Below are 27,854 nucleotides of genomic sequence, written 5' to 3' on the forward strand. Positions count from 1 at the left end.
ATCTGTCCATCCTCGCAACCAAACTAAACACATCATGATGGTTTAGAAATTGATCTTTGACATTTATTTCCCCTCTATAGCATTTAAAAAATGATTTTGGACCAAACAAAATTAGATTCTTTGACTAAATTATAAAAATTTCAATGCCTTTTTTTCTTTCCATTACATAAAAGTCCTAAAGTCAACTTCCCCAGCATCCATTGACAATTACGACTTCCCTTCTTTAAGCATCGTTATTTTCCTTGAGGGTTGGACTTGGTAACTTGTAACCAGTAAGAGATAACCATCTTCCTCCTTTTTTAATTAGTTTTCTATAGTCAATAAACTAACCTTTCCTTTCTGAATATTGATGGTTAAGTATTTGATATACAAAGTGTTGGTTTAATGTTATGTATATAACAAAAAAAAATAATTTCTAAACACATCTATACATAGTTTATGATATTTGAAGTGTTAGTTTAGTGTTAGTTTAAAGCATCACATATTGTTTAGGAGCATGGAATTCGTTAACCTTTTTGTTTATGTTTTGTGATTTTTTAATGTCTACATATTGATTACAAGCATGGAATTCATTAACCTTTTTATTTATGTTTTGTGATTTTTTTCCTTTTCTAGACACATTTTCACTGCCCTACATAGCTTATCATATTTGAAGTGTTAGTTTAATAGACATTCTTCTAATGCTTTTTTGTCACTATGTAATTTTATTACTTTTCCTTCCGTTTCAACATTTGAATTTTGATATGTTGTTTTTTTAATGTGAAAATAGGTTTAACCAATGATGAGACTAGATATGTGGTCGAAGATCTTGATAAAGAAGTGAATGTTTTGGATGGCTGTTTTATGATGGTATTATGTTATGAGTACTGACCTTCTACATGAACTCTGACCTTGTCAATGACTTGTCCATTAGATAAGGGATCATATATTCCTCCATTCTAGATATCATATGGACTGCGACATGGATTATAATCATTCTCTCTGTACATTTGTTGTTTCCCGATTTCCGATTTATGACGACTGACTAATTGAACAAATCAAATCAGTCCTGGCCCAGCCGAGCACTTCCATTTGTCATCATCAAATCATCGAGGGGCCCACAGATATCGCTTTTATCCCGAAGCTAAAAGGAATGGATAAACTTCGACTCATATGGCTTGTTCTACTACTTGTTGAATCATACACAAAGGCACGTTTTATAACACCGAGTTACCGAATGCGTTTTCGTGCAATCAATGTACAACCAACTCATAGTAACAACTCATATCTCTAGGTTTAAAGAATATAAGATATTATCGTCTCATGATCACTGGTGATAAAATCCATGAAGTGATTCCAATGAGCGCGGGTTGAATCCAATACTCAGAACTTATGAGCACTCATGAGTGTTGTAGCCCTTTGTCTAACATCTTAGACCTCTACAAGCCAGCCCATGACAGTCTTAATTCATATCTACTTCCAACATATGACCAACCTTGGATGGTTTGAATAACTTAGTCATCCGGAACAATTACCTAGTTATTCTGGAAGTTAAAACATGCAAAGTGAAACACAATAATAATTGAATCCAATATGGTATCAAAACCTATGAACATAAATAAAACACCTTTTATTTATCACCATATGATTACATATTATTCATTGTATACTATTTCATCTATCAACTTTATTCTTGAATTTAAAACAATATTTGTCCCATGCTCCAAGCATATACACTATGTTTTCTAAACACTAGTCATGTCATACACCAAATATGCATACTATGTTTGTCTATGATCTTTACTTTGTGAAATAGATCAATTGAACATAACTCCAATGATACTCTTTTCATAGTCCCAAATCCTTACTACAAATGCCAGAATTCCAAATTCATGCCATTTACTGAAATCTGTTAGATTCTGAACTTATATTCATTGATCCTCTTGTAATGATTATGCACAAAGTCAGAAAGACTTGACAACAACCATTACAGAGCATTCCAAAGGAGATCAGCTCCTTGGAAACATCCTTCTTGCATTAAGTTTCCTAATCTTACACAGACTGAAAATTTTCTAACTTTGAAACATTTCCAGATTCCCTTTTGATTATAACTTCTGAACAAGAGTTGCCTCCTTACAGAATATGTCAATATGGTCCTTCCAGAATTATCACTATACTTCCCATTGTCCTTGAGAAACCAATCTTTGGTAAACCTTAGATTGTCCTCGACAATTTTTTAATCATTTTAGTCATATCCAATTCTAGACCTTTTTCCCTTCTTAATGCCCCAGGCATTTGGAAAATTTTAGAAAGGATGAATATAGCACATGTAATCGATCCTATATCCGAAGCATATGAGACACGATTCATGATGTCTTACATAAAGACTAAAACAGTCTTTTGCTATAATATTTCCATTTGAATTTGCCAAGTTCTCGTGATTCAGATTATGAAAAGGGATGTCGTAATCACAATTGAATTTTAGAGCACAAATATTGGACCCATATACAAAATTTTCTTATGTTAAGCCATTCCAACACGAAATTCATATATATATATATATATATATATATATATATATATATATATATATATATATATATATATATATCCTTGACTAAATACGATTAAAACCTCAATCTCAGCTTTTAGATTTGAGATAAAGTATAATTTCCTCTCCCTTAATTATAGCAAAACAACTCTTTCCCAATTGAGACCTTTTGTTTTCTATAATTAACATTGCTAACTTGCAATACTTATCATAATTATCATGCTCCCACTAGCATGATGATTCTTAGCATAACACTTATGCTCCCACTAGCTTTGACATGTACTCAGAAATCAGTTGGACTTCTAGAAATCAATACTTTATTGACTTTATTACCAAAGTTCAGATTTCTGATACTAGATTGTTTTGATAAAAGTCTATCAATATCATACACCTTATCTTAGATAGCTCACAGGTGTGTCTAAACAATTTTAAGAACTATGAAAAAGGATGTCGTAATCATAGTCTCAATTGTTTAAACCTTGGCCACTTCTCACAAGTCCATGTTAGCGTGCCGGTTAACCACACACGCTCCACTAACGACTTTGAGAATGAAAATATCACAATTGCTATCTAGCTAAAATCTACTTAGTGAAAGTGTTTCCTCACTATCATTTCCATGAATCGGAAAGAAACCTTATGACATTTAGATTTAATGGTGTCTGTGTTCTTATCAATGTGAATTTGTCAAACCATAATCACAAGACTAGGATAATGACAAATCCAAACTCATATTGACTTAACTCAATCTTAATTTCTTGCCATCTAGCAGCTCAAGGGCCTGCCATTGCTTCCAAGTTGTTGTGCAACCAATTGAGAACTCTAAGAACTCATATACAAAGCCAACTTTAATTGGAATGGGCACAGAATATGTCAACACAAATAGGTTATAAACTTCAAGTCGTGTGCTAGTGAAGAACTTCAGGTTTTATTCTTGATTAGTTCCTAAGACTTTCAAGACCTTTAACACTCCTACTATCCTCTTGACATATAAGACTATCTTGCCAAATATTCAAGGGATGGTAAGGATTCTAATCAAGACAAACACTTTACCCAATTGGCCTTAGTTGGTCTTTGTTTTATCCAAAACATCACAACTTACCAATTTCAAATGTACAAGAGTAGAAAACTTTTACTCTTACATTTGATAAGTGTTTAAAACCTTCTTTAAGATGTGTCACTCAACTTACAGTCTTGGAGTATGACTCTAAGACCTGTTTTGGAACGAGGTATGACTCATCTTATTGATTTGACCACTTCAACAATTCATAGCTCCTCATCTTAGCTATAAGAATGCACTAAGATTACCTTAGAGAACTAATTGTGATATGGTTTCTTAATTATTTAGATGATCACAATGACTGATACTAAAGTACTCTCCCATCTTTGCAGATTTAAGAAACTTTTATCTTTCTGCCTAATTTGATTCTTCTTATTCGCTCTGTCATACATTGGAACCTTTTACAATTTCTCAGAATTACACTTAAGCTTGTAAGTATAACCATATTTACTGAGCTATAGTAAATTATGACGAATAGTCTTATTGATCTTTTGTGGTGGACTTAATCAGTACACAAGAATGTGTACTCGATCCCTAAGTCCTTTACTTGACTCACACATCCATGTGAACAAGTAGTTAGTCTTAATTTTTCCAATGCTTGAAAGTTCTCATCCATCATGCTATACAACTTGCATGATTCCAAGTTTCGGTCCAATTGAAACTTGGGTAATGAGGATCTTACCTTATTCGGTAAATTTAGACATTACCACAAATGAAAGAATCAATTTCATATTTCCACTCTTGCTATTAATGGAATCATATAAGCAACTATTTTTTTCCTCAAATGTCATTGTAAGGATATTTTAAAATAAATAAAATCATAAGTTTTCCTTTTATTTTAAAAACTTTGCAGAAAAACTATCCTTACAATGCAAAAGAGCATGAAAACTTTGTTCTTATCTATTCCTAAGCAATGTATCATAACTCCTAAGAAGTAACTCAAGAATCCGATCTTCAAACTATGCGATAGAAATCCATCTACGCGATCAGATTCATCATATTCTTTCTTTAGGTTCCTTCACTTTTCTTTGATTCTTAAAACATCACCATGTGACCCAGTCACATCATGTATCAATAATCTCAGAGTAGAAACTTAGCAGAGTTAGATAGTGGACTTTACTTGAAGTAGAGTCAAACTTATTGACTTTAACACCCTTAGGTAAATTGGCAGCTTCGCAACCAATGCCCCTTCCTTTGGCAGTTTAACATATGGACAATTTGGTAATGGAACATGGGACTATTACAGACTTAGCCTTTCTCTTTACCATTTGGTCAACCGGGTTGACTACGGCCGATCCCTTTCCATTGGGAAGAGAGAGCTTTACTTGATATCCAATGTCATTATTGTTAATGTCCACAGGTTTAAGGGAGTTGATCTTAGTAAATAGATAAGATCATTAAGGGTCTTGTCATAGTATGTTTCATAGGAGTCCCATAGGAACTCACTATGTGACTTAGAAAATAGTTGAGGCACCAACTTTCTCAATACTTTGACACCCAACTCTCCCGGCTTGTCAATATGTGACTACATCTCCAAGATGTGACCACACATAGACCTTTGCTTGCCAATAGGGCTTGAGTGACCTTAAACTTTTCAAGAACTTGTGGGTTAGGGAGAATAATTTGGAGGAGGTGAAAGAAGTATGATTTCCATGGGACATCATATTCATTTAGGAAAGCTTGTTTCAAGAGATTTGGGAAGATCATAAATGTCTAAACCAGACATCTTTTTGGGAGATATTCAAGATAATTGTTTTAAAGTCCTTAATATAACATCTAATATGAAATATTAAGGCTAGGACCCAACAAACTATTTTATAACTTAGAAGAGGGATGCCGTAATCCAAGCTGTAAAAATATTTGAAGGTAGGTGAATGACGATTCACCAATTTCCACCATGATAACGAAATGTATTGTTAGGTTTTAATTGGTTTTGAAACTCCTAGATCTTTAAGATTCATTGAACTTTTCAATGGCATGTTTCAATCTCGAGTGTGCCCTTCAGGTTTTGTGACTGGGATGTCGAGGATCACAAAACAAGGTGTGAAGTAACCATGCAAATATACTGGGTACCCTTAATATTTACCCCTTAATCGATGTGCCGGTTAACCACACACGCTCCACCAATACTATGATAAATATTAAGTTACCCTTTGCCTACCATGTTAAGTCCAGGTTAGTGTGCCGGTTAACCACACACGTTCCACTAACGACTTAAGCAAAGTGCAAAGTGGAATTTCATGGGTTAGCACCTTATTCACTTTTTCCTAAGTAACTAAAATTGGGTATTTATAAAAGGTTTAGTTACTTAGTATTTATCATTAATACTTTTAATGAAGGAAGAATTATAGTCCTTGTCCTACCCGTTCGGCTAACGGCCCTCCACCAGTCAAGGAAGCGGTGGGTGAGAGTGGACATCCATTAAACTGCCATTTTATAGGTAGTAACCTTATAGATCGACTTCATGAATGAGGCCTACTAACGGTAAGATTGACTTTACTCTTATACATATATATAAATATTATTAACTTATAATATTATAAAGTATAAGGGTTGAATTTTAACTTTTAAAATTCTAAACGGCTAACTTGGAATTAAAGTATTCATAACAGAAAACTTTTCAAATTCCAAAACTTGAGGGAAAGTTTTGAAACTATTCAAAACTAATTAATTCCATAAACTATGAGTTTAAAGTAGTTTTAATTAAAAGACTCTTCAAGTTCCATAACTTGAGGACAAGTTATGGAAAACTTTAAACTAATAAAATAATGTAACTTTTCTTTACTTTGTAACTTATGGAATTAATTAAGGTTACACATTTTATTACTTTATGAAGTGACTCTTGAACCTCCATAACTTGAGGACAAGACTCTTCATTTTTTTTGTAACCATTGCCAACTTTTATGAGTTTTATGAAACTTAAATGTGACTTTTCATTTAACTTGAGGACAAGTTACAAAAACACATCTTATAATCAACTCTTAGATTAAAATGGATTGAAAACACATAATAAATTAACTTTTCTATTAATCTAAGCAACTCATAAAAACACGATAATTCAAATCAAACTTTTTCATGTAATTAGTCTAAACCTTAAACTAATAAAAAACATGAATCTATTGACAATTATCTTTGAAATTGGATTAGCATGAACATTACCACATCAAAAACAAGTTTATAAGTCCAAAAACATCTTAGGGTAATGCTCCTAGTCCAATTCCAGCCAAAAAAAAGTCGAATTTATGCTGTCTGGGGGTCCACCTCGTTGAGCGCATGAACCAACTCGGCGAGTTGGATCGTTTTTATCACTTTTTAGGCATGGAATCGCCGAGTCTCCTGGTGGACTCGCTCAGTCTAATGCCCAGACAGCAAACAACGTCAATTTTTTAAGCAATTTTCCAAGTATAACAAGAAAACAAGCCTAGGCTCTCTTTCCACTGTAGGGTTTTGAGCATTCTAACAATCCTAAGTGTACATGCAACCCTAAATACCTTGGATCTATGTTTTCTCTATTATACATGCAAATATGAACTTTCCAAGGTATTCATCCTAACTAGCAAAATAACATGATTCATATGAATATATCTGATGGGTTTTGGTCATAAGACATCCTATGTGCTCATACAAACCCTAATGCTTGGATCTAGGTTTCTCTATTGTACATGCTTTGAATCCAAGACTATAAACCCTAATTCTAACATATGGAAATCGACATTAACATATAATTAGGTTTAAGAACATACCTTGATTGTTATATAGCAATAACAATCACAACTCCACCTTGGATTGACTTTGGAATGCTTAGAGTCACAAGTGTCACTTCTCTAATGGCTTACAAACACCATAAGCAAATGGAGAAGGTATAAAGAGAGAGGTGAGAGGTTAGAATTCGTATCTAGGACCTCTTGGGAAGGGATACACGAATTCATGACCCTAGGGGTGTTTATATAGGTGTAGAGATAGGGTTTCAGTCATTATCCTTATCTAGTTGATTATCTATTAAGCAACCAATAAGATAATCCTTGAATCCTTATCATACTCGAATTCTAAGGCTTTCCAACCTTAAATTCTTCCACCATATAAATAAGATAATCCTTACCTTATTTTGTAACTATCACATAATTACAAATCAGCCCCTCTAGTTTAATTAATTACATTTGATCACAAAACTAATTCTTAATTAATTATTGACCAATATTAATTAAACAAATATGATTTCTCCTTTAATATATTATTCTTATAACATATTAATAAATCATATTATCCTCTCTCTCTTTATTCATTTCTCCAATCAAGTTGCTTTGGTGAAGGCAACCCAAAAGGACCATGCACCATCGGGTCAAGTACATACCAAAATAGTTATGGACTTAGACACTAATCCAACAGTCTCCACTTGGATAAGTCTAACAACTATTCTGCGTATGACTTCAGATCCTGATCTGCAATTGTAGCTTTCCAAAGCCGCTGTCAACTCTGATCATATCAGATACGCGTGTCCTTAGATAAGGGATCATATATTCCTCCATTCTAGATATCGTATGAGATATGATTTTTAATCATTCTCTTTGTACTACTTCTCGATTTCTGATTTATGACGACAGACTAATTGAACAAATCAAATTAGCCCTAGCCCGGCCGAGCATTTACGTATGTCATCACTAAACCATCGAGGGGCCCAAAGGTATCGCTTTTATCCTACTTTGGATAAAAGGAACGGATAAACTTTGATACAATGCTCGCTTGCACTCACTCACCGAATTACACACAACAATATGTTCTATAACACCAAGTTACTGGTGCGTTTACATATTATCAATGTGCAACCGATCAACAAGATACAACTCACACATCTCGGTTTCAAGAATATAAGATGTTATCGTCTCACTAATCACTCGAGATAGTGATCCAAGTGAGCGTGGGTTTAATCCAATGCTCAAATCATATTCGTAAGCACTCATGAACGTTGCAGCAAACATTTGCTTATGTCTAATACTCTTTTAGACAATCCACACACCAATTCACGACAGTCTTCATTCATATCTACTTCCAACATATGAACGACTGTGGCCCGTTTGAATAATTCGATTATTCTTAATAAACTCAATTATTCTGGAAGTCAAAACATGCAAGGTGAAACACAAGAATGATACTAATCCCATATGGCCTCAACCCTTTGAGCATAAATAAAACACGTTTTATTTATCACCATATCGATTATTCATTATTTTTGTCGTTTCGGGTAATCAACTTCTTACTTGAATTATTACACTTGTCCCATGCTCCTAGCATGCACACAATGTTTACCTATGGTTCTTACTTTTGTGAAATAGACAAATTGAACACATTTCCAATCATTCTCATTTTACAACTCCAAATCCATTTTCTTAAGTGTAAGAATATCAAATTCTTGTTACTTATAGAATATACTAGATTCTAACACTTTATGCAATGATCCTTTTGTAATGTCACTACACCAAAGTCTCAAAGACTATTGCCAATGATATTACAAAGTCCTCTAACGTAGATTGTTACAAGACAATTCCTTAGATATGATGTCTCTCACTCAAAGTACATTCCTTTGAACATCCTTTTGCATAAAAGTTTCTAATCTAGATTTTCAATATTTACTTCCCAATATAGATACATTTCCATACTTTCCATATGACAACTCATTTCTTAATAGAATCTTTTCTATTCATCATAATGTCAATATGGTCCATTAATACCATGCTTCCAACTACTCACAAGCAACCAACCCTCGTCGAACTTTGGATTGTTCTTTGACAGTTGTTTAATTATTTTAGTCAAAACCGATTCTAGTCCCTTTTCCCTCTAAATGCGCTAGACATTTGGAAAATTTTAGAATGGTCAAACATTAAAGCATTTGCAATCGATCCTATACCCGAAGCGTATGGGACACGATGCACAATGTTTTATTTGCTATGTTCTCAAAATTCGAATTGTGAAGAGGAATGTCGTAATCATAATCGAAATTTTAAGAACACACTATGTACCTTTGACTAAATTTATTAACATTCCACAACCTAATCCTTTAGATTTGAAATGAAGCATAATATTCTCTCCCTTAATTATAGCAAAACAACCTTTCAACTCTTACAACTTTGCAAAGTATGACTCTTGTTTTCTATAATTAATATTGCCAACTATGCAATACCTGCCTTAATAATCATACAATCATAACATTTATGCTCCCACTATCATGATGATTATTATAAAACATAACACTTATGCTCCCACTAGCTTCGACATGTATTCATAAACATCTTAACTTTCAGAAAAACAATACTTATTGAATTTCTTAAGTTCATGTTTCTAATACTTAGTGCTTTGATAATCTTTTATCAAGGCTTCTTGAACTTATACACTTTTGCCTTAGATAGTTCATATGTGTGTCTTAACAATTAAGACTAATTGTCAAACTTCACAATTCAAATTATGGAAAGGGATGCCGTAACCATGATCGAATTCGAGAATGCAATTTTACAATCACTATCTTTTAAAATCTTTCTTAGTGAAAGCATTTCCTCACAATTCATTTTCATGAAGGAGGAAATCTTATGACACTTAGATTTAAACGGTGTATGTGATCCTATCCATGTGAATTTGTTAAAAACCAAAGTTTACGACAAATTCAAACTCATATGGATCGAACTTTCTTAATCTTGATTTCTTGCCTTATGGTAGCACAGCTGCCCACCACGTCTTCCAAGTAGTTAAGTAGCTCACCTTTTCCTATCAATGTACTTTCCATTGATCAAGGTCCTTGCCTTTTATGCATTCAAATGAGAACTCATAGGACTCACATGTATAATTAACTCGATTGGATTGGCACAGAAACAAAATAATGTCTTCACGATAGGTTGTAAACCTCAACTCGTGTGCTAGTGATGATCGATAAGGCTTATTTGATTTGTTCTTGAAACTTTTCAAGACTATTAAGACTCCCACTGACTCCTTGACATATACGATTCTCTTATCAAAACATTTCTTGACAAACAAATAGTCAAGAGTTAGTGTAGCTTATATCAAAACAAAACACTTCATAATTTTGATCTTAGTTGGTCTTTGTCTTATCCAAGACATCACAACTTTCCACAATTGATGAATGTTATAAACCTTCTTAATACTATTCACTCAATGTCACAATCTTGACTTTAAGACTTGTTTTGGAACGAAGTATGATTGACTTCTTGATTTAACCATTTCTTCAATCTTTGATTCCTCTTCTTGGACATACAATTGTACCAAGACTCATTAGAGGATCAATTGAGATATGGTTCTTAATCATTAAGACCTATCATAAAGCATAAAATCTACTCTCCCTTCTTCTTAGAATGGAGAAACTCTTATCTTTCTGCCTACTTGATTCTTCTTATTCGTTTTGCTATTGATCTAAACCCTTTAATCAATTCAAAATTACACTTAATCTTGTAAGTGTAATCATATTTACTAAGCCTTTAGTAAATCATGACGAATATCTTTGTTACTCTTATGGTGGACTTGATCAACACACAACTTTGTGTACTCGATCTCCTAGTCCTTCACTTGACACTTTGTCAATGAATTAGTCCAATTTCCAATTACGAAATTTCTCATTCATCGTGCATCCACGTTGCATGATTCCAAGTTTCTGTCCAATTGAAACTTGGGCGATGAGAAACTCTTCCTATTTTGTAAATTATTGACATTTCCATGAATAACGTAACTAAAAATCACATCCATTCGTTTTAGAAATATTCAAACATCAATTTTCATAACGATTTCATTGCAAGGAAATAAACAAACAAATAAGTGAGTCAAAATTTATTTTATTTATAAAAGCAGCGGAAAAACATTTGTCCTTACAATGCAAAATCTCTTGAAAACTATGTAAAAAGAAATTTTCTAACAACTCTATCATAACTATCTAAGCTCAAAATCCAATCTTCAAGTCCATGCGATCAAGATCCATCTCTTGTGATTAGATTCATCTTGCTCTCTTATCAAGCTTCCCTTCTTTTCACCGATCCTTCAAAACATTCAAATGTAATCTTATCACATCATGTATTAAGAATCAATGAATAGGAACTTAATGGAGTGAGATAGTGGATTCTTACCTAAAGCGTAGTCATACTTTTGACTCTCCCATCTCTTAGATCTCTTAGGTAAATAGGGCAACTTCGTCTCCAATGCCCCTTCTCTTGGCAATAAAAGCAAATTGACTCTTTTGGAACTACTTCAGACATCGCCTTTCTCTTATGATCAAACTTTTCGATCATTGCATGTCTTTCATTGCCATTGTCTATATCCATAGAGGTCTTGAAGGCAGATTCACCAATCAACTTTGCATTTCTATTGCGCCAAACCATTGTTGATTCAGCAGCAATAAGCATGTAGGTGAGATCTATAAGTGTCACGTCGTGGTTCATCATATAGTACTCTCTTACGAACTCACTATACGAGTTAGGAAGTGACTGAATAACCCAATCAACAGCCATCGCTTCACCGACAACGGATCCCATCATTCTTAATCTATCAATGTGTGACTTCATCCCTAAGACATGTGCACACACCGACTTGCCCTCTTTATGTTCACTTGCCAAAAAGGGCTTGAGTGATATTGAACCTTTCAATTTTACAATCTTGTGGGTTAGGGAGAATAATTGGAGGAGGAGGAGGAAGTGAAGCATGATTTCTTGTTCCTCGATCGAATCGTGGAATATCATCTTCATGTGGAATGCTTATTCCACGGGACTTGAGAAGACCATAGTTGTCGAACTTTGACATCGGGAGAAAAAACGAATTCAAGTTAGTTGATTGATTGAGTCCTTGGTAAATCACCCAAATGAAATTCCAAGGCTAGGACCCAACACAATATCCTACAACTCGGAGAGGGATGCCGTAACCCAAATTGTAGAACATTTGAAGGTAAGTGAATGACGATTCACTAGTTTCCACCATGAAAAACGAAAAAGAAATTTAAGTTTTAAATCTATGAAAACTCCTAGATCCTTTGAGATTCATTGAACATTTCAATGGCATGTTTAAATCTCGATATGCCCCTTTAGTTTGTGACTGGGATGCCGAGGATCACAAAGTGGGTGTGAATAACCATGCAAACTACATGGTGCCCTCACATGTTACAATCACCTATTCGATGTGCCGGTAAACCACACACGCTCCACCGAACTATCACAAACATTGAGTCACCCTTTGCTACCATTGCTTAGAACCATTTAGTGTGCCGGTAAACCACACACGCTCCACTAACGTCTTCGCAAGGGCACAAAGTGTAATTTCATGGAATTGCATCAATTCACTTTTGCCTAAGTAACTAAGATTGGGAATTTGAAAAACATTTAGTTACTTTGTATTTCATTATACTTATAATGTAAGGTTTCGTCCTATCCTACCCGTTCGGCTAACGACCCTCCACTAGTCAAGAGTGCGGTGGGTAAGAGTGGATACCCATTCAATCGCCATTTTATAGGCAATTTCCTTAAACACCCCTTATAGACCAGCTTTGTGAATGAGGCCTACTAACGGTAAGACTGACTTTTACTCATACATATATATAATGTTAGACCTTTAATGTTATATATATAGTATAGGGTGTATTTCACACTTTTAAAATACTATATGGTTAACTTTAACAATTACACTTTTAATTCAATTAAATGGTTAACCTAAAATTTTATGGATTTATTAAACCTCTTTTAATTATACTCCTTAATTAATTAATAAAACCATAAGGGTGTGATTTGAACTTTTCAAAACATTACTAGGGTTTTAGAATTTAACATTTCTAATTAAACCTTTAATCAACTTTTAAATTCCAAAACTTGAGGGCAAATTTTGAAACCTTTTTCAAAACATTAGGGTTTTAACTATTTAAATTTCAAAACTCCAAAACTTTTGGGTTCAAATTTAAACTATAAAACCTAAAGGGGAAAATATGAAACTTTTCATAACAACAAGGATCAAATAACAAATAATCTAAACTAACATTTAGTTACATAATTATCCATATTTGATTTGTTTAATGATTTCTTGCAAAACAATTTATCAATTTACTCAAAATAATTAATCAATTATCTTATAAGGAAACAATTATCTTGTTAATTGATAATTATCTTTAATTAGATCAAGAATACAGTCATATATATATCATAAAATTGGATTTATATTGATCTAACATGATAAGGTAACTATCCATATGCAAAAACAGCAAGAAATCCCGAGATAAGCATTATCTGACGAGTTGACTCGTCGAGTCAGGCATGGACTCGTCGAGTCTGCATGGACTCGGCGAGTTCAGCCATGGACTCGGCGAGTCCAGCCTCCACAATCCAAAAAATCGAATTTTTCAGTTATACAATGCATCAATACAATTGAAACCAAGCTAAGCTCTGATACCACTGATGGGTTTTGGTCATAAGACATCCTATGTGCTCATACAAACCCTAATGCTTGGATCTAGGTTTCTCTATTGTACATGCTTTGAATCCAAGACTATAAACCCTAATTCTAACATATGGAAATCGACATTAACATATAATTAGGTTTAAGAACATACCTTGATTGTTATATAGCAATAACAATCACAACTCCACCTTGGATTGACTTTGGAATGCTTAGAGTCACAAGTGTCACTCCTCTAATGGCTTACAAACACCATAAGCAAATGGAGAAGGTATAAAGAGAGAGGTGAGAGGTTAGAATTCGTATCTAGGACCTCTTGGGAAGGGATACACGAATTCATGACCCTAGGGGTGTTTATATAGGTGTAGAGATAGGGTTTCAGTCATTATCCTTATCTAGTTGATTATCCATTAAGCAACCAATAAGATAATCCTTGAATCCTTATCATACTCAAATTCTAAGGCTTTCCAACCTTAAATTCGTCCACCATATAAATAAGATAATCCTTACCTTATTTTGTAACTATCACATAATTACAAATCAGCCCCTCTAGTTTAATTAATTACATTTGATCACAAAACTAATTCTTAATTAATTATTGACCAATATTAATTAAACAAATATGATTTCTCCTTTAATATATTATTCTTATAACATATTAATAAATCATATTATCCTCTCTCTTTTTATTCATTTCTCCAATCAAGTTGCTTTGGTGAAGGCAACCCAAAAGGACCATGCACCATCGGGTCAAGTACATACCAAAATAGTTATGGACTTAGACACTAATCCAACAATATCAAGTTAGAATTACATACCTCTTTGATGTAGAAACTCTTCATGGAGCTTGATTGCCAAGTGCCCCAAGTGTGACACCTCAAATGGTTCACACAACATCAATTGCTTTTGGAATAACCTTGAGAGAAATGTAGAACACTTGCAATCGGCTAGCCCTTCTCTAGAATCATACTAGTGTCCGATTTTCCCAAGAGTATGATCTTTATATAGTGTTACAATTAGGGTAAACCCTAATTGTCATGACTTTCCATTTCCTTGGATCCATGGGTTCAAATACACCATGGATCATCTTATGGTTTTAGCCCAAATTGATAATCCATGGAGCATTTGCCCACTATACAAGTATGGATGATTTACACAATCAACCCATATATTTAATTAGTCTTCTTTTGATCACTTAATTAATCCTAGATTAATTCTTGATCAATCCTAATTAAATTAGCTTATTAATATATTAGAACTTAAAATATATTAACAAACCTTAAGTGTTATTTCTCTCATTATAATCTATCCAAATGCATGATGCCATGTAACCCAAATGGACCATGCTGGGTCGGGTCAAATCTTACCAATTATAGTTATGGACTTAGACATTAATCCAACAAGATTGTATTTAGCATATAATGACACATATATGTATATAATTAGTGTTTATATAACTAATCAGGTAATGAAAAATACCTTAGGGTCTAGGGTACACTTGAATGGAATGCAAAAAAATCACAAATGATTGTGTATAAGGTGAGTTTATGGCCACACTTGGTGTTTGCGGCAAAGTGTTCATGGCCACATAAGTTTACGGCCAATGAGTTTACAGCCAATGAGTTTACGGCCGTAAACTCATGATGAAAAGTGCAAACGGGGTGTTTTAAAGTCTTACAATTCACAAGGAAGTGTTCTAGCCTCAAGTCTAAGCCTTAGGAAGAGTTTAGGGCTCATATGCACCTCTAACTAGGGTTTACGACCAAGGGAGATGCTCTTGGCCGTAAACACCTCTTGTTCTTGTGAATGGATTTCAAAGTGTGTAGCATGTGATTGAACTAGATATTGAGTACAGGGAAGTAATACTTACGATATAGGAGCTAGAAAGGGTGATTTTTGGACCAAAAAACAAATGTATTCTTGGTGTTCTTGAAGATCTTGAAGATCTATCTCCAAAAGATGAAGTTAGTGGATTGAATCAAGGGATAATGCTAGATAAGAAGATGTATTAAATATACAAGGGATAAAACACTTACATTTTTGGAAGAAAAGTGAAGATTCTTGATGGTAGTTGAGAACAAAACCCGATTTTTGGGATTGGAAATGGAAAAAGTGTTGGAAAATGGCTGAGTATCATATATAGGGGGAGTTCTCAGCCAACCAAGAGTTTACGGCCAAGCTTGAGTTTATGGCTGTAAACTCTAGTTTACGGCCGTAAACTCCAATCCTTGGAGTTTTCCGACATTATGCAATGTGCTGAACTCTAGAATATACTTCTTATCATTCCTTATGGTGGGTACTGGGCTTAAAATGATCAAACATTCTTTAAACAGTGCAAAAAGTTAGCAGAAACAAGTCTGACTTTGATTGAATTGAATGGTTGTACAAGATAGGAATTTCGGGTTGTCACATATTCGTATATTAAACCAAAAGAATGTACATAGCATTAATTGTCATAATATGAAAGTACATATCAACAAACTACTCATAAATTATGCCAAAATCCCTAGAAAACATAAGGAAACAAGCATCCCACAAAAAAAATTCACACTTAAACACCTATTTGTATCCATTCACAAAAGCGTCTGACACACTAATTACAAGCTTATGCACTGCACAAGTTCTATGGAAGCCATGGAAGTGTACATGTTTCCTCCCCCTACCTATTTAAGTTGAGATGAACCTTAGAACAAGTTGCTCTAAGATTCCACTTACCTTTTGCTTTGCAGTAAGCATTGTTCAACATCTCCAAAGCTTCCTACTTCTTGTGTCTCCTTTCAACCATCAACATCATTCCCAGGACAAATGTTGAATCCAAATGTCCCAATGCATATGCTTCTTCAAGCATTGTTTTCCCATCATGTTCAGCATCTAAGAAAAATAACTTCATCTAAAAAAAAACATTAAATGTATAATTTCTAGTTAAAGTTATGCAAAACAAGAAACAAATTAATTACTACTATGCATATATATAACAACGTACCAATCCATTCATGAACAATATTTGTGTTTCTCATCTCTATGTATGTGTTGACAACTGCATGTTTCCGGTTAGACCAACCACGAAATCATAATCCATCTAACTCCATATGTTTATATACTTCATCCGTTTTTCCTGCCTCGTTGAAGAATCTGCAACTGCAAACGTAACATAATATTCGCTCCATAATGTAAAGACAACTCAAATACACTTCTGAAATAGAATGATCGAAGACAAAACTTACAAACTCTTCATCCTAAAAGCCTCGACTGCGAAAAAAAATTCCCAAGTCGACTATTATTTTCTCCATCAACTCCAATGGCATGTCTGTTAGCGATTTCCTTTGATTTCTTGATTGAATCTTCGAAGAAGTACTGCCTTCCATAATAATAAATCTTCACTAAGATAACGATTTTACAAAAAATTATTTTAGGGTTTTTTACTATCGGAATTTTGAAATTGGGGTTGTTTGCATGTGACTGAAATAAGAGTGAAGAATTGAAACAATGTGTGTCGTCGGAAAACATTATGGCACCTAGAAGATGTTCCATTATAAAATGACCAAATTGTCATCATACATACAATGAATCATATTTAATTAGTAAGGGTAGTTTTGTTAAAAGTCATGATTAAAAGAAAAATCAATTTCTATTTTAATACACAACTGACACAAATGATATATGTTGACGAATGACCCATACGTCATCCATGGGTGATATCATCACACCATAAGCAACTACCATGTTGACCAATGACATGTATGTCATCGATGGACACCATAAGAAACTACCATGTTGACCAATAGCCCGTATATCATTCATGGACACCATAAGCAACTACCATGTTGACTAATGATCTCTATGTCATCCATGGAAACCATAAGCAACTACCATGTTGACCAATGATCATTATGTCATCCATGGACACCATAAGCAACTACCATGTTGACCAATTACACATATGTCATCCATGGACACCATAAGCAACTACCATATTGACCAATGACTCGTATGTCATCCATAGACACCATAAGCAACTACCATGTTGCCCAATTACATGTATGTCATCCATAGGCACCATAAGCAACTACCATGTTGCCCAATTACATGTATGTCATCCATAGGCACCATAAGCAACTACCATGTTGAACAATGACCCATATGTCATCTATAGAAATCATAAGCAACTACCATGTTGACCAATGACATGTATGTCATCCATAGACACCATAAGAAACTACCACGTTGACTAATGACACGTATGTCATCCATGGACACCATAAGCAACTACCATGTTGACCAATGACTCGTATGTCATCCATGGACACTATAAGCAGCTACAATGTTGACCAATGACCCGTATGTCATCCTTGGACACCATAAGCAGCTACCATGTTGACCAATGACTCATATGTTATCCATGGATACCATAAGCAACTACCATGTTGACCAATTACCCGTATATCATTCATGGACACCATAAGTAACTACCATGTTGACCAATGACTCGTATGTCATCCATGGACACCATAAGCAACTACCATGTTAACCAATGACTCGTATGTCATCCATAGCCACCATAAGAAACTACCATGTTGACCAATGACTTGTATGTCATCCATGGGCACCATAAGCAACTACCATGTTGACCAATGACCCGTATGTCATCCATGGACACCATAAGCAACTACCATGTTGACCAATGACCTGTATGTCACCCATGGACACCATAATCAACTACCATGTTGACCAATGACCAATATGTCATCCATGGACACCATAAGCAACTTCCATGTTGACCAATGACTCGTATGTTATCCATGGACACCATAAGCAACTACCATGTTCACCAATGACCCGTATGTCATCCATGGACACCATAGGCAACTACTATGTTGACCAATGACCCTTATGTCATCCATGGGTGACACCATGACACCATAAACAACTACCATATATATTGACATGACCCGCACGTCTTTTATATATAAATTTTGGTTTAAACATAAAAGCATAAAGATGTATAGTTTATTAATGTTTAATCCTCATCTATAATTTGAAATTAAAATTATATTGTGAACACCTCGTTAGTCTATTTTCTTTCTTGACATTAGGTAGATGTATATACCCTATCTTTTAATCTGGAACTATTTACTAAATTTGAATTACTAAATATTTCGCAACTCATTTCCCTCTAATCTACACACATTTAGGCTGCATATTACGGTAAGTTTACTAATTAGAAGTATGGTTTACATTTTCTGTAATGATCATCTCCAACGGCTAATTGATCGAAATCTTTGTTTATTATATGTTTTTGCACTAACTTTTGGTAATATAGGTTGCCACTCATCTAAAATTTATTTTTATTTAATTTACTATTATCGTGATGACCGTTTCTTGTTCTTTGATCATCTTCATGTATATTATCCTCTTAAATTACAAGTAAATTGGTTTTGATTGTATTTAATAGTTTACATGCGTAGTAATGCCTTCATATATAATTTATTTTTTTGTTTATTTCTCTCTTCTCATTAGTAGTTTATCATCTTTAATACATTGGTATTGACTGTAGTTTTTTCTTAATTTTTCAGCAAGAAAGATGTCGAACTCGAAAGCAAAATGAGCATCTGGTGTAAAGCCAACTAAATTCATTGCACCACAAGTTATGAAACGCAACAGGATTTCAACTGCAAAATTCATAAACAGACAATTACAAGATGAAGAAATTGACTTCCCAATACCAACAACCACATCCAAAGCACCTATAACATCTACCAACAAAACCCCTAAACATATATCATTAACATCAACCATGACTACCACTTCCTGGCATCACTTACAACATCTACACTGTCCTTTGAAAATACATCTAAAACATGAGAAACGAGAACAATACAATCATCAACACTTACATCAATAACCAAAACTTCAGTACCTACATCATTTAAACCATCCTCAACACCGACACCCGCTACCACATCATCAACACCTATATCTACTACCACAACCTCAAAACCTGCATCTGCACTACCATCCTCCCCAACTAGAGTAACTACCACACCATCCTTAAGTAAAGGAACTACCACATCCTCAACATATACATCTATCCTAACACCTACCCCAGAATATACCCCATCAACACAACTTATCCCAGAATCTACCCCATCACCAACACAAACAACCATGAATGGATCTGTAGTGGAAAGTGTAGAAGGTGAAAACAATTCCTCTGAAGATTGTGGACCAGATGGACGTATAATTGCTCATGTTTGGAAAAAAATTTGAGTTACCAATCAAATCTTAATTACAACTATTTATATATAACCTTTTGGTTTATACGTATAAATCAATTCATAACTTAACACATCACATGATTACTTGCAGGCTAATGCCACCAGGCCCTTGTGCACACTTTATTAGTCGGTACATTTTACAAAGAGTAGATCCACAAGGGTACGCTTGGGGAAAGTAAGCATGGATATGTGCGACTTATATTGGGAGGAATTTCAGGTAATTAACTATATGTGGTAAATTGTTATTTTGTAAACATTTTCACTTAAACTTATGTTTATATTGTTAATGTGTAGAAAAAATGTTGTTGGGATGAAACAATAGACTCGCTGGTGAGGCAAGCTTGGGCAAGGAAAGTGGCACAAAGTGGTTAATATCTCCTCAACATGCGGAGCCTAAAAAGAAACAAATCTGGCTTTAAACCAGCTCATATTCCACAGGAAGTTTGGAACTCCTTGCAATTAAAATGGAATACAGACGAATACAAGCTAAAATCTGAGCATAACAAGAAAAATCGGTGTAACGGTGTGGTTGATAGAGTAGCAAAACCTACACATAACGTTGGATCCGCAAGTCATTTGAAGATAGCTTCTGATTTGGTAATTTTTTTTAATGGTATATCGTATCAATGTTTATATATGTTTATCTGTATATTTGACATTGTATATGGTATTTATACAGAAGATGAAATTAGAACGTGATCCACCCCATAGTGAATTGTTCCTGTATACACACACGAAAAATCATGATGGAGTCACATTCACAAATGAAAAAGATAGACAAATTCATGTAATATTCATTTCAGTGTTAAATTTTTATATTGTAGCTAGTCCATAATACCATTCATAAATTTGATATCTTTTAACTTATATTATTTTTATTTTGTAGGCGGCCTATACTGAAAAACAGGAAAAATTGGAAGCTGAAGGTGTTGAATTTGAGGAGGACAAGCTATTTTATGATGTTGTTGGTGGTCTTGATAAGAAAGAAGACTTTATGGATTAGGTTTTTTTGCAAATGTGGTACCCAATAGAAACGGTAAAACGGATGTATCTTACATTCCGGAAAAAAAAAATGATGAAATAGAAGAAATGAGAGAGCTTGTCGGTAAACAAAAATAGCAAAACAAAGAGCTTAAAGAAATGATGAACGCCCAACAATAAGAAAACAACGCAAGGGTCGGACATTTTGAAAAACAACTTCAAACGGCATTGGATTTTATTAATGTCTTTACAAAACAAAAACAATAGTAGGTTAATATATGTTTATTGTAGAGTATTAATATTAGATTAGCAACTTTTTTTTTCATGTAATAAATAATTATTGTACTATTTTATAATATAATGGTTTTGATTTATATATATATATATATATATATATATATATATATATATATATATATATACACACACACACAATAATTTGGATACAATTTGTAAATCAATTATCCATCGGTCCGTATGGAATTTGGTATATAATATACACCACAGAAATTGTTAGGGATTCATGACCACGAAATTTGCTAGTAAGTCATCAAACGGAATTTGCTAGGGATTCAACACGACAAAATTTGCTACGGAATCACCACCAGACTTCTATTCATGCTGCCTTGTGTGTTACTGATGGTCGTCCGGTGAAGGCCAAGGCTCCAAGGGCTCATGGGAGAGCTTTCATATTGACTGCGGAGGAGGTCCGCGCGACACCTGATGTTGTTGTTGGTACGTATCTCCTTATTTATGTTATTTTGAGATTTGTTTATGATTATATTGAGCTGTGTATAGGTACTCTCCTTGTGAATTCTGTGCTTGCTTTGGTGTTGTTTGACTTGGGTGGGAGTCGATCTTTTGTGTCTCTATCCTTTAGTCGTCACATTAGTGTCAGACACAAGGTGTTGAGTCGGCTACTAAGAGTTTCTATAGCCGATGAGCATGTGGTTTTTGCCACCGATGTATATCGGGGGTGTGTATTGAGATATTCGGTGTTGAGCTCCTGATAGATCTGGTGCTGATAGCAATGGGTGATGTCTGTATATAGTGAGCATGGAATGGTTGAGCCGGTTTGGAGCTGTGATTAACTGTAGGTATCAGATGGTGACCATACGCGACCCTAGTGGGGGAGTGCTTACCGTATACGACGAGGGGACTAGATTTGGGTCAGCTTTATGCTCTGCCGCCTGGGCAAGGCAGAGTTTATAGGAGGGATGTATCAGATATTTAGCTTATGTGATGTATACGAGAGTTTCCACTGAGAGGCCAAGTTCTATTTTCGATGTTCTGGTTGTGTCTGATTTACCTGATGTTTTCCCAAGGAGTTACCGGGCGTACCTCCCGAGAGGTAGGTGGAGTTCCGAATCAATTTGGTTCCAGGTACGGTGCCTATTGCCAAGGAACCTTATCGCCTTGCGCTACCCGAGATGTAGGAGTTATCCTCACAACTCCAAGAGCTGTTGAGGAAGGGTTTTATTAGACCTAGTAACTCACTGTGGGTGCACCGATCCTTTTTGTCAAGAAGAATGATGGTTCACACCAGATGTGTATTGACTACCGGGAGTTGAAAAAACTAGCAGTCAAGAACCATTATCCACTACCGAGCATCAATGATTTATTCAATCAATTCCAAAGGACGTCTTGGTTTTCCACGATTGATTTGACATATGGATACCATCATATGAGAGTTTGCGAGGAGAATATCTAGAAGACGGCCTTTAGGACTCGTTATAGGCACTATGAGTGTGTGGTGATGCCTTTCAGGCTCACCAACACACCGACAACATTCATGGATCTCATAAACTGGGTGTGCAAGCCCATGTTGGATCGGCCAGTGATCTTGTTGATCGACGACATTTTGGTATACTCAAGGTCCAGAGAGCAGCACGAGGAGTATCTTTGACATATTCTTGGAGTATTGAGGACAGAGAGGCTTTATGCCAAATTTTCCAAGTGTGATTTCTTGTTACGAGAGGTCCAGTTCTTAGGATATCTCGTTAATCAGAATGGAATTTTGGTCAATCTGGCCATGATCGAGGCAGTTATGCGATGGGAGGTGTCGAGGTCCCCATCCGAGATCAAGAGTTTTCTTGTCCTGGCAGGCTACTACCAGAGATTTATCAGAGATTTCTCCAAAATTGATGTTCCCCTTACCAGATCAACTAGGAAGGGTGTTACTTTTGTCTGGGGGCTAGAGCAGGTAGCCTCATTCAAAACTCTTCGCTAGAAATTGTGTGTAGCCCTAGTGGTATCCCTTCCCGAGGGAATGGAGGACTTCGTAGTTTACTATGATGCATCTATATCAGGAATTGGTGTGAGGTTGATACAGAGGGAGCACGTGATAGCATATGCCTAGAGGCAGTTGAAGCCTCACGAGACGAGGTATCCCAGCCACGATTTGTAGTTAGGGCGGTGGTGTTCTCCCTCAAGATCTGACACCACTATCTCTATGGTGTTCGGTGTACCATATACATGCACCATAAGAGCCTGAAGTACCTTATGGATCTGCCCAACTTGAATATGAGACAGAGGAGGTGGCTGGTTGTAGTGAAAGACTACGACTGTGAGATCTTGTATCACCCTGGCAAGGTTAATGTGGTAGCCGGTGCCCCGAGTTTTAGAGCAGTGAGTACTCCAATCTAAGACGTATGCATGAGGATGACAGTGATGACTCCAGTCTTAGTTACCATTCGAGAGGCTCAGGCGGTGGCCATAAGACCAGAGAACCTTAAGAGAGAGCGGGTGATTAGGAAGGTTTCCGACTTTGGGACGGATAGTTGGGGGCTTATGACTTTCCATGGATGGATTCGGGTGCCTTATACGGGTGGAGCTCGACGTATTTTAATGGAGGAGGCCCATCGGTCGAGATTCTTGATCCATCCGGGGACCACCAAGATGTACTTGGATTTGAAGAGGGATTAATGGTGGCCATGTATGAAGAGAGATGTGGCATGGGTAGTTAAGAGAGGCTTGACTAGAATCAGGTTAAGGCGGAGCATCAACACCCACATGGCCCGTTGCACACTCTAGAGATTCCCTGGTGGAAGTGGGAACAAATTTCCATGGATTTTAGCACAAAATTACCGAGGACTGAACGAGGTGTCGACACGATATGGGTGATTGCAGACTGGTTAACAAAGAGTTCTCACTTCCTAGCTATTAGTGAGATCTCTTTTGTAGAGAAATTGGCCAAGAGCTACGTGCGAGAGGTAGTGGTACAGAATGGGGTGTCGACATCGATAGTGTCAGATCGGGATGTGTGCTTTACTTCCAAGTTCTGGAAGAAATTTCATGTGGAGTTGGGTACTCGGTTTTATTTCAGTACCACATATCACCCACAGACAGACGGGCAGAGCTAGTGGACAATTCAGATGCTCGAGGACATGCTACGTGCATGTGTTATGGACTTTGTTGGGATTTGGGACACTTAATTTTCGTAGGTTGAGTTTTCATACAACAAAAACCATCATTCCAATATCGGTATGCCTCCCTTTGAGCTCTTATATGGGAGGAGGTGTCGGACTCCCATTTGCTGGGGAGAGGTAGGTCAGACAGAGGTTACTGACGGCCCAGAGTCGTCAGAAGATTACGCCGACCGGTGCCGTTCAGATCTAGATTTTTAGGTTGAAGATTTTGTCCTCCTTAAGGTATCCCCATGGGAAGGGGTGATCTGATTCAGGAAATGGGGCAAGTTGGGCCCTAGATACATTGGTACATTCAGGGTGATCACCCGAGTGGGTAAGGTAGCTTACCGATTGGAGCTGCCTACAGAGTTGAGCTAGATTCATAACACCTTCCATGTATCCCAGTTGAGGAAGTGTGTAGTCGATGAGACGGCAATGGTTCCTTTAGAGTATATTCAGGTTAACGAAGTCCTTAACTACAATGCAAGGATGATAGTGATTTTGGATAGGGATGTGACGGTATTAAGGAACAAAGAGGTGCCCTTGGTTCAGTTTCAGTGGCAACATTGGAAGGGATCCGAGTGGACTTAGGAGTTGGAGTCCGAGATGCTGGAGCAGTACCCAGACTTGTTTCCATAGGATGACTTTGACGGAGAAGTTTGATTCTAGTGGAAGAGAATCGTAACATCCCGACTCTTAGGTATAATATTTAATTCCCTTATTTTCATATTTTTAGTGCAACTAGACGAGTTGGATGCCCCAACTCGCCGAGTAGAGGAGTTAATTGTCTGCGTGATTCTAGAGTCTACCCGACAACTTGGAGGACCCAGATATGCTTGACAGCGTAGGTCGAGCACCAATATATGCTTCACATGGTAGGTTGGGCACCCAGATATGCCTGACACGGGTAGGTTGGGCATCCCCTTATTCCTGACATAGGTAGGTTGAGCACCCAGATATGGTGAGTAGGGTAGGCCGGGCACCCAGATATACCTGGTAGTATGTTTGTTGTATGGTATGTGGTATGATGGGGGAACTCCCTATGCTTCGTGCTTACGTTTTTAAGTTTTGGTTTCATCTAACATCCATAAAAATCTTTCAAAATATAAACTTTTTAAAACATTTCAAAACCAGTGATTATTACAAAACTTGTTTCATCAGAGTATCCCAGAAACAAAGTCATAAATGTGAGGAGCTGTACGATCACACCTTTGCCTTCCCGTGATCATCCGAGGTACCTAAAACCAAAACTGAAACTGTAAGCCCGAAGCTTATTGAGTTCCCCCAAAATACCCATACGCACAACAAGATACATATAATCGCAAACATCATACTATGGGTCCAGTCAACCATCGGATTGGAATACACCAGGACCTCATCAACCATCAGGTTAGAATGCCAACATACTATGGGTCCAATCATCCTCGGGATAGAATACTACATGCCCACAACCATCAGTTAGAATGCCTATATACTACGATTCCAATCATCCTTGGGATGGAATACTTACGGCCCACAACCATCGTGTTGGAATGCCCATGTCTTGGCTTTGACACAAAGCACATAAGCCTCAACCACCAATCAAACATGTGCACATATAATAGATAATCACATAACAGTCTATAGAAAAACAAACCAATCTAACAGATCATAACAACAAAATAGCATCCTATCTACCAGGATACTAATCTAACATATCATAATAGTAAAATACCATTCTATCTACCAGGATACTGATCTAATAGATCATACTAGCATAACATATCAGGATAACAATCCAAAAGGATTGGCCTTGGTGCCTTCGACCCTTGAGTATAGTGAGGAAAACTCACCTCACAAATGTCGAACTGAAGTAATAAGCTTAAACTCTCAAATCATAGCCATGGACTCCACCACCTATATTTGTGATAAGACCACTTTCCATAAACTTCCAATTAACTAAAATACCCCTAGAAGTCAAAGTAGTCAATCCTTGGTCAAGGTCAAAGTCAACAGTCCATGTTGACCCAACTCATCAAGTTCAGCTCACTGACTCGTCGAGTCCTTCCAGAACTCGAGAAGTCGTGAAACCCCCAGTTGACTCGTCTAGTTTCCAGACAACCCATCGAGTCCATGTGTGTCCAGAAGTTAAGAATACCCTAACTAACTCGTCGAGTTGTCTTTCTGACTCACCGAGTTCATGCAGAACCTTCAAAGGCTAATCTACATCGAACTCACCGAGTTGGCCATGCAACTCGTCGAGTGCCTTCATTCATTTCTCCATTCAGATGTTTATAAGCCACCCCAAAGCTCCATATTGCTGATCTAAGCTCCTAAGGCATACTTCCTACATAAATTTGCAAACTTTACGTTAATGCAAGGTGCTAAGGGCCAAAACCAAGCTAAAGAAGAGGTTCTAGGTGAAGAAAAGGAATTGTCTTGCTAAAGGCTGAATCTTTATGACTATAAGGACCACGATATGCCTAGATCTGAAGTTGCAACTTCAAATCATGGCCCAATACCCGAAATGAGTCACCAACATGCTAAAATGATGCTAAACTCAAACATAGAAAGATCTAGCTAGAAGGAGATCAAGGTAATGACTTGTTACCTTCAAGTGATGCAAAAATGGAGTAGAATTCAGATCCACAAATTTTCCTTGCTCCAAGCTTCTTGATCTTCATGATCTTCTTTCCAAGCTTAATAACACACAAATATGGAATGTAATTATGATTTAGGGTTTCTAAGCTCAAAGGGGACTGTAAGGGAGGCTAATGTCTCTTTAAATAGGGTGTAATACCCCATAAATTAGGGTTTCATCCTCCAGCTCTAACTCGTCGAGTCGTGTCCTCCAACTCATCGAGTTGGTCACTTAAGACACGTGGCCAAATCCATTCCTACTCGACGAGTCAGGGCATCCAACATGTCGAGTAGACCTTTCAAAATGAAAATATAAGATTCTAAAGTTTATACCTGAGAGTCGGGGTGTTACAGTTAGGGGTGCAAACGAGCCAAGAAAATCGTGAGCTACTCGAGATCGAATCGTTAAAATCTCGACTCGAGATCAATTTTAAACAAGCCTGAGCCAAGCTCGAGCTTAATATTAGGTTTGTTATTAAATGAGCTCGAGCTCAAGCCTCTGTTACTTGGCTTGATTAGGATCGCTAGCCTAAATGAGCCTACATATATATAATAAAAAGATT

The 27,854-nt window shown here is 36.2% G+C and overlaps 1 protein-coding gene across 1 annotated transcript; it reads left to right on the plus strand.

Annotated features, from left to right (window-relative positions):
* Positions 1–20,668: 20,668 nt before the first annotated feature.
* On the plus strand, positions 20,669–21,287 carry LOC145009424 (uncharacterized). The gene is made up of 3 exons (XM_078968119.1): positions 20,669–20,881; positions 20,964–21,071; positions 21,171–21,287. The coding sequence occupies exons 1-3, from the start codon at positions 20,669–20,671 to the stop codon at positions 21,285–21,287; spliced, it is 438 nt and encodes a 145-aa protein (XP_078824245.1).
* Positions 21,288–27,854: the final 6,567 nt, after the last annotated feature.

Source organism: Lactuca saligna, chromosome 8 (genome assembly GCF_052625555.1).
Source record: "Lactuca saligna cultivar CGN05327 chromosome 8, ASM5262555v1, whole genome shotgun sequence".
Taxonomy (NCBI): domain Eukaryota; kingdom Viridiplantae; phylum Streptophyta; class Magnoliopsida; order Asterales; family Asteraceae; genus Lactuca; species Lactuca saligna.

What these genes read in the sequence shown, in the direction of transcription:
- LOC145009424 (XM_078968119.1), top strand. Translation starts at nt 20,669, where the DNA reads ATGCGGAGCCTAAAAAGAAACAAATCTGGCTTTAAACCAGCTCATATT. An exon ending in TGAAGATAGCTTCTGATTTG is followed by an intron (nt 20,882 to 20,963) that starts GTAATTTTTTTT and finishes GTATTTATACAG; the next exon opens with AAGATGAAATTAGAACGTGA. An exon ending in AAAAAGATAGACAAATTCAT is followed by an intron (nt 21,072 to 21,170) that starts GTAATATTCATT and finishes TTTATTTTGTAG; the next exon opens with GCGGCCTATACTGAAAAACA.